At 47.7% G+C, this 9,186-nt stretch overlaps 1 protein-coding gene across 2 annotated transcripts in view; it reads right to left on the reverse strand.

Moving 5' to 3' along the window:
* Window positions 1-358: 358 nt before the first annotated feature.
* Window positions 359-9,186, reverse strand: part of agap3 (ArfGAP with GTPase domain, ankyrin repeat and PH domain 3) — an 88,297-nt gene continuing 79,469 nt past the window's right edge. For both annotated transcript variants that reach the window (XM_031563120.2, XM_031563119.2), the window contains exons 17-18: window positions 6,880-7,135; window positions 359-5,143 (exon numbers count right to left, since the gene is read on the reverse strand). In XM_031563120.2, coding sequence (XP_031418980.1) covers window positions 4,916-5,143; window positions 6,880-7,135 — 484 coding nt within the window. In that variant the 3' untranslated portion in view covers window positions 359-4,915. The remainder of the gene's footprint in view (window positions 5,144-6,879; window positions 7,136-9,186) is intronic.

Below are 9,186 nucleotides of genomic sequence, written 5' to 3' on the forward strand. Positions count from 1 at the left end.
CTCCTCCGCTGACACACCACCGCACCGCAGCCAACTGGGAACATATCCAACCGGTTTCTGTGCTTCAAACCCATGACTCAGGGTGGTCAAACTAAACCTGGTTCAGGGACCATTTCATGATTGTTCATAAAAGTCGTTTCACATTATTGGTGTCTTTTTCTCCCCATATAAATACACTTCCTTATTACCAGCCGGTTGAGGATTTACAGAGACTACAATAAAATTAAGTTATGGTAAAAGTCTACTTTGACTGTGGAAGCATCTGGAGCATTTAGGTGCAATATAGATAGAAATTCCGATTCTTAAAAAAATGCAGGCTGAATCTGACAATGTAAATAATGAGGAATTTAGCAACAGGTATGGTATAAATCATTTTTATTGGGATGGTTTAATAGGTCAATTGCCAGCCAAGCATCCAATCACACAACAGGTTACTCTCTTGCATCTGCTTGTTTGCACAAGCACATATGGAAAACACATTTGTCATGAAAATTAAACACAATGCAAAATTAACAAAAAAAAAAAAAAAAAAAAACAAACAAAAACAATATTTACATCCTGCATTATAAATATGTCAAATGTACATCATTTTACACAAAGTACCTTAAAATGGCCAACAAATGACCAAAGAAAGTACCTAAAATATAATTAAAAAAGGGATAAAAACAACCAATGTAATGTAAAAGATACAATGTCTATGAGGGGAAGAGGCCATTGCTATGTAATAGTTGAAGACAGTGCTGGTACACCTGAAAGCACGGATGGCTGTTAGTTAGGGCATAGCTCATAACTTGCGGCCCAATCCTTTCCCATAGCTAAAACTAGCTTTCAGGTGCTGCCCCTCACACACCTCACACAAAAGGTCACTTGCCTGATATTTACCTCTGAAAAGCTCCTTTTCCCATGCTTGTGCTCCCATATCTGTACACGGCAACAAAACACACACACAACACATTCAGGCTGCTTAGGATAAGGTCCAAGGTTCCTAGCTTGATATATTCACCTATATCTTCAACCAGTGATCTTTGGGGGGTACAAAATAATAACATCTGGAAGAGAGGACTCTTTTTTTTCTTCTCTAACCGTGTCTAAAACATTCATAATCCATTCCCAAACACAGCATTGAAGTGGAGTATTAATAGTGGCTACAGAGGTTGAAGCCTTGTTCCTAGTACCACCTCCTCTCATCTTCCCCACTCTGGTTTGAGAGAAATGCACTCTGAATGTTTCATTAGAAAATGGAGAAGATGCCCAGAACTAGCACTCCCACAGAGAGACTGTAGTCAGGGACCAGAACTAGCATTCCCACAGAGAGACTGTAGTCGGGACCAGAACTAGCATTCCCACAGAGAGACTGTAGTCCGGACCAGAACTAGCATTCCCACAGAGAGACTGTAGTCCGGACCAGAACTAGCATTCCCACAGAGAGACTGTAGTCGGGACCAGAACTAGCATTCCCACAGAGAGACTGTAGTCGGGACCAGAACTAGCATTCCCACAGAGAGACTGTAGTCCGGACCAGAACTAGCATTCCCACAGAGAGACTGTAGTCCGGACCAGAACTAGCATTCCCACAGAGAGACTGTAGTCGGGACCAGAACTAGCATTCCCACAGAGAGACTGTAGTCGGGACCAGAACTAGCATTCCCACAGAGACTGTAGTCGGGGACCAGAACTAGCATTCCCACAGAGAGACTGTAGTCAGGACCAGAACTAGCATTCCCACAGAGAGACTGTAGTCGGGGACCAGAACTAGCATTCCCACAGAGAGACTGTAGTCGGGGACCAGAACTAGCATTCCCACAGAGAGACTGTAGTCGGGACCAGAACTAGCATTCCCACAGAGAGACTGTAGTCGGGGACCAGAACTAGCATTCCCACAGAGAGACTGTAGTCTGGACCCAGAGGCCGGGCAAGAACACTAAGGGCACATCAAAGGTATAACATACTGTATGTTCTAAGGGTCAAACACCTTCCTTCACATCCTGTTCACAGAGGTCAAATGTCTTCAGATTTCCCGGTGAATTAACACAAAAAATGTCTTTGAATGTTTTCTCTTCTATGAAGTACACAGCATTTTGAAAAGTCAATTAACAAATTGCACCAAATGATGATATTTAAACCACATTTGACAGACCATGTCCATTATTTAAAAAAAAGTGGTCTGTTCTCAGTGACAGGTCATGTGCGCGATGCATTGAACAAATGTGTGTTTAGCAAACAGAGGCATGTACCCTCATGGGTTTAGCAGTTGGAGTCAATGAACAAAAGAAACGTTCTTCTTTTAGCCAGTCCGCCATAACACTACCATACTGGGTGTGACACAACAGCTCATGGAAGCAGACATGTTGAGGCTCCCGAACCAGATTTAGCTGGCATGGCTTTTGGTCGCATAGTTTTTGCCAAGTCATAACGGTGCATTACATCACAGCGTTGCGTTGGCGTGAACACGTCATGTCTTGCGTCTCCCGCTCCGACGTATGGCAGTGTTAGGAAGGCTTCGTGGCTCTGAGGCACAAACATTTAAGATGCCCAAAACGAGGCCAAAAAAAGGAACTAGCAAAAGGGGCTCTAATGACAGATTATCCAAACATGAACAGTTAATCCAACAATTTTTCTGATGAATTTAGTCTTTTTCATTGCCCCCATCATGTGCCTAGGTCATCTAATAAGACACTATATGACTGCACACCAAGTACAGAAAATGGAAAATAATGGTACCATGCTTAAGTAGTACCCTAGCTCTGTAAACTTAAAATACTGCATGGTAAAAATGACTTTGAACAGGATAGTCTGATGTCTGGTTCAAACAGTCAGGAAAACCTCTGTAGACTTTGTGCTACGCGCCTAAATCCAGAAATATATATAATGTATTTTTTTGCTAAAAATGTAAAAATGGCTGTGTCACTCCCAATGTAAGGAAAAAGCCTACAGTAACACTACGAATCAGAGAACATTCAGATCTACTGGTCAACAAAGCGATCCCAGTCCTCGTGACCAGAAGAGACCTGAAGGTCGTTTCTTTGTCTGTTCTACATGATGACAAGACACTGAAGTTTAGTACCTAAATGGGACTGGGGAGGTTCCCTGAATCAGGACATTAGGATAATAGTTTCAGGAGGAAGAGTCACAGCCACACGGCAGAGGAATGGCTGCGGGAGGAAATAAGGACTTTTTACATTAATCTGTACATCGGTTTCTCCCTTGCGGCCATGTTGATTTTTGCTTCCCAAAGTTTTGACGTTAAACCACTTCCTCTCTTCAGGCCTCCTACCCCACCCCCCCCCCTTCTCTCTCTCTCTCTGCCTTTTTTTCTGACACTCACACATTCATACCCACTCACAAGGTACCAAAGAATGGAAAGCAAGGCAGTTCAGATGTTGTCTCAAGTGCTGTCTATCTGCTGCCATGTCCCCCAGAAGTGTGGACAGCATTCCCATTATACAGAGTAGATTTGAAAACAATGGCAGGGGCCACTGGTGTCAAAGAGTCATAAGAACTCCCCGTCCACTCGCTCATAGAGCCGGTAATGACCAGGCTGTTTCAGCGTAATCACTGGGTATCAGGCCATCAAAGAGGCATCCCACTCTGCAGTCCTGTCAAAAGGTGGAAAGAATGAAGTGACACATTTGGCCACCTATATGACACAATCAGGCTATGGTTTGGATGGGGATTCTCAAACCTGAACACATGCTCATCTCTTGTTCCATCATTTCCCAAGATGAACTTTCACCTGATTGTTTTTTTTTTTATGTTCTCTTTCTCTTTCTCTTCCTATTTGCTTGTTTTGCCTATTAAATGGGAACCAAGGTTTAGTATAGTATTGTTCACAGCATCTGTTACTGTATTTGTACTGCTGTATTTTTTGCTGTACTGTCATTGTTTTTTCAGCTCTATTAAATGAAATGTCCAGGAGGCACAATATAAAAGTAGTGCTGAAATAAATAAGCTTCACCTCCACTACATACACCAACCACTACTCATTCACTACACAAAGGAAACGCTTTTGTTTAAAACTTTTAGCTGTCAAATGTAAACATAATAGTGGTGGCCTCAAGCAGTTCACCATCAGTCAGGAGTTACAACAGATGATCTGAGATGCTCAGCAGTTTTATGGTGTTGCTGACATGATGGAAATATTCAGAGGCTATTATTATCTACAGATGGCTTTTACATGTGCGAGGGCACCCTTGGAATTCCACTGAAACCCACCAGATCCCTTTCTTTCTGTGGAGCACTTTAGACTAAGGACTACCTCGACATAACGTTGCTCTCCCGAAACATGGTAATGTTTTAGATTGATTAGATAGATTAGGTCCACTTCTTCAGAATGTACTGGACGATGGGGGGGTGCCATAAAGGTGTATCACACACACAGCGAACCACGACCAGACAAGAGGACACAGTGAAAGCTTTATGTTTGTGAGTGTGTCTTTGTTTTGACAAATGGAGGTTGATCGGCTTGGTTTAAGAGATTAAAGGAAGGGGCGTGTCGAGTGAGATTGCAGACATGACCAGGACTTGGACTTAAGGGTACTGAAACCAGTGGGGACACGGTGCTCAAGGGTCACGGACACGAGGCGCTCACAGACGGGCAGCCTGTGTCCCGCTGTGCCAAGGGGGTATGCCACAGCCACACCGGAGAGGAAACGGAGGAGGGCGTGGTGGCCATGAATGCACGGGCAGCACGAGGAGGATGGAGACGTACTCTGACCAACGCCAACGGGCAGATGGCAGTGGAGTCTAGAACTGGTCCAGGTCTGGGCTGTAATCCGGGCTCTTGGACCTGGGATGGGTGGGGAGATGGACGTGGGCACAGCATGAGAAGGAAGGGAGACACAGTCAGTCAGTCAGGCCAGTCAGCGCGGGTGGGGGTCTGGGCTCGGGGTTCCCCTCCTCCACCCTTCCTCTGGCCCTACATGATGCTGATGCTGCGGTTGAGCTCGCCCTGGGCGTTGTTGTTGTTGGCGTTGGGGTTCCGGCGGGTGGCGGTGGGCGTGGATGCCGAGGCCAGGCCCCCGGCGCTGTCGTTGGGGCAGCCGTGCTGGAGCAGGATGTCGGAACACTCCTGGCTGCCCGCGCGCCGCGCGTACGACAGCGGGGTCTGACTGCGTGCGTCACGGCTCTTCACGTCCACTCCGTACTGACACAGAGAACAAAACAGTCAGGGAGAGAGAGAGAGGGAGAGATAGAGAGAGAGGGGGCGGGGGAGAGAGAGTATTATATTATATTATATTATATTGTATTATAGTCATTATATTCTACTCTTTTTCAAGTCTGAAAAAAACTAAACAGGGCATTTCAAGTCTTGAACAGCAAAAAGGTGATGGATATCTCCAATGTTACACGATCTGGGTTTATTCATCCCAAACTTTCCTCTACAAATACAGTAGAAATGAACCCCCCATGTGGTCCCTGCATTCCCATGTGCCATGTACATGTACCAGGCAGTACACCCTGGGCTTTCAGCACAAGGACAAAGAGGATTACCCTAGAGCATTTCCAATCTTTCTTACCTAGAGCATTCATCTCTAAATAACTCCTGCACTTGCGTTATGCAAATCCAAAATATTGAGAATCATCTCAGCTAGCATTCGGGGGTGCCCTTCCCAAGAGTTTGTTCACGCGATCAATCTCTGTTCACCAACACTGGTCCTTATGGTCACGCTGCGTTCATGACACGTCGGGAATACAAGCTCCAAATCAGACCAAATGATTTCAAACGCGATTGGTCAGATCTTTTATTTGGAGACTCGTGTGGCAACTCAGAGCCTTAATTCACCTCACTTGATGTCACAAAAACTACAATCATGGCGTCCACCATCGTGGCAGTAATGTTACAAACGCTTTTTAATTGAATTACTTTTAACAAGTCCTTTACTATTGTATCTGATATGTTTGCATTCTTTATGTACATTCATAATTAGAAGTTAATTTGAAGTTTCCAGCAATACAGTTTTTTCAAAGACATTTGCAATAATTGAATGCAACTAATCTAATTGAGGTTGATTGATATAAACCTGATTGGCTAATCATTTGATTCAAACTACCAAAAATACCAATGGAAGGTTAACATACTTCAAAGGCCATGCAGGTGAGACGACAAATGTTGCTTAGGGCATCTATATTGTTTCAGGTGAACACACGTTTTTCATTCGAAAGTTCCAAAGTTGTGTTTGCCAAGTTTACCGTTGTCTTGAATGCAGCATCAAAGCTCACATCTTTGAAAAGTGACAATACCTTTCTTGCCATCTCTTGTTCTGAAGGTTTGCTTTGGGGAGAGACTACCCCGTTTCCGTTCTTAATGAAGCTAGTGTACCCGCCTAACCTCCGTCCTCCACTGCGGTGGCCCTTCTAGGGTGTACCCCCTAACCTCCGTCCTCCACTGCGGTGGCCCTTCTAGGGTGTACCCCCCTAACCTCCGTCCTCCCCTGTGGTGCCCCTTCTAGGGTGTACCCCCTAACCTCCGTCCTCCACTGTGGTGCCCCTTCTAGGGTGTTTGCCACTTACCCAGATGAGGAGTGTACCCCCTAACCTCCGTCCTCCACTGCGGTGGCCCTTCTAGGGTGTACCCCCCTAACCTCCGTCCTCCACTGCGGTGCCCCTTCTAGGGTGTACCCCCTAACCTCCGTCCTCCCCTGCGGTGGCCCTTCTAGGGTGTTTGCCACTTACCCAGATGAGGAGTGTACCCCCTAACCTCCGTCCTCCACTGCGGTGCCCCTTCTAGGGTGTACCCCCCTAACCTCCGTCCTCCCCTGCGGTGCCCCTTCTAGGGTGTACCCCCTAACCTCCGTCCTCCACTGTGGTGGCCCTTCTAGGGTGTACCCCCTAACCCCCGTCCTCCCCTGTGGTGGCCCTTCTAGGGTGTTTGCCACTTACCCAGATGAGGAGCTGGGTGATGACCACGTTAGCCATGGCGCAGGAGAGGTGGAGCGCCGTGCGGCCGTCGCCGTCGCCGTACGTCTCGTTGACCTCCTCCTTGGTCCCGTGAGCCAGCAGCAGCACCACCAGCCGGAGGTCGTCCTCCACCACGGCCCTCAGCAGCTGCTGCCCCAGGGGCATGTCCGACTGGGGCAGCCCCACCAGGAAGACCTTCTGCTCGTACTTCGCCCGGATCCAGCGCTCCTTCTCCTCTCTGATGGAGAAAACAGAGGGACAATGTTATTACCAGTTTGTATTACATGTATGTTATATGTGATTTACAAATTGCATCACTCATTTTCGCTTTTGTAGGGTAAGTCTGGATATAGTTTTTCAGTCGAAGTATTTCAGCATCATCACCCATTATAATGAAAAAGGTAGTTTTAGTTGTTGGTATTACACTTCTAAGTAAGCAGTCTGTTTTTTCTCTGACTTCAGCTCAATTGAAATGAATTCGGCTCAGTGTTAATAATAATAATAATAATAATTAATTTAATTTATAGCGCACTCTACATTCACCTGAATCTCAGAGTGCCACAGTACATAGTGAGAACATAGTTAAAAACAACCTATAATAAAATACATTTAAAAAGTAAGAAACGCCTTTCTGAATAAAAAGGTTTTTAGGCCAGTCTTAAATTCGGCTCAGTGTTGGGATGCTAGCTTAGACCATTGAGTAGCCAGTAGCCATTACATCTACCTGGCCCCCCTGTAAACACTGCTGAACAGCATGGGGTCAGTGGTAAATATCACACGGCACGAGTAACATCAACAGGGTTCCAGATATGCCATAGCCGGACGCAAACAGCGACAATAACTTCCAAACAGAAACGATCCCAGCCTTCTCTACTCAAAGAAGCCGAACAATGCGAGAGCACCTTTGCCATAACGGATTGCACAGCTCATCCCCCGCGGGCTTTGGAGTCGCTGAGTGTGAGGCCTCGGAGACGTTTAAGGGTAATTTCTGCGTCGTGCCGTCGCCTCTGGCTGTCCGTGGGCCGTTAGCCTCAGCAGCGGGAGGGTTAACGTCTCGCCGGCTATCTAAAGGTTACACATTGTGAACAGCATGTCTGTGCTGGACAATACAGGAGGAGAGCATGTTTTTTATCGCCGCTGTCAGGCCTGTCAGTCCATACTGGAGGATCACCCCCCCTCCACTTCCACCACAAAAGAGCCCACTTCAAACTGGCCCCCGGAATTCCCTGGAGGTGGGGGCGGGGTGGGGGGTGGGGGTGGGGATGGGGCGGGCAGCTCGCCAGATCGAAGCTGCTGAATGAAGCTGAAAGAGAGGAGCGGCGAAAGAATGGAAGTCCAAACTCTCTATCAGGCGCTTCTCCTCCTGTAGTATCTAATGGTCTCCATCTTGAACTCACCCTCGCCCCCCCCCCCCCCCCCAGCTTCTTCTGGCTCCTATTTAGTGGCATGGGCCCCCTTCACAAAAACGCCGGCGTCCAAATCGATGCGCCGGGCTGAGCATGCTCAGTGAGCGGCTGACCCCGCGACCCCTCGGAGCGGTGCGATAAGGGGAGTAAAAAGGCCCCGTTGTCTGGGCTTCTTGGGTGAGTGACAGAGAGACGGGGCTCAAGCTGATACCAGCAAAGAGCCCCAGTGCCGATGATGACAGGCCTCCCTCAGAGACCCCACTCCGGCTGCCAGAGAGCCATCAGCCCCACACTGGAGCTCAGCATCACCAACCAGCTCAAAGCAAATATGGAGGCTTGGGGGGGCGGGGAGGGTTGGGGCTTCAGATATTAAACAAATAGCCGGCACGTCCAGCGAATTTATCAAACGAGCTGCTCTGAGCGGGCAGCTTCTAGCTCCTGGGTCACAGCAAACCGCGAAATCAAACAAAGCCGAACTGTGGCATTTTGTCACGACCACATTGTAATTACAGCTGAGGAGACTGGTGGGACAATGGCCACTTAGATTGAGCCACTTGTCCTCATTACGCTCCCGATGATGGCGGATAGCTTGCCAAAGCTTCCCAGGCTCAGCGGATGGAGACGGTCCCACACTAATATGTCACCTGCCAAGACCACTCCAAGCAACCCTCCATCTTAGCTAGAGAGAGAGGGGAGGATGGAGGAGAGGGAGAGGAGAGGAGAGGAGAGGAGAGGGGAGGATGGAGGAGAGGAGAGAGAACGAGGGAAAGGAGAGGAGAGGAGAGGAAAAGAGGGAAAGGAGAGGAGAGGAGAGGAGAGCGAAAGAGGGAAAGGAGAGGAGAGGAGAGGAGGGGAGAGGAGAGGAGAGGAGAGGAGGAGAGGA

Source organism: Clupea harengus, chromosome 25 (genome assembly GCF_900700415.2).
Source record: "Clupea harengus chromosome 25, Ch_v2.0.2, whole genome shotgun sequence".
In the NCBI taxonomy this organism is placed as follows: Eukaryota; Metazoa; Chordata; class Actinopteri; order Clupeiformes; family Clupeidae; genus Clupea; species Clupea harengus.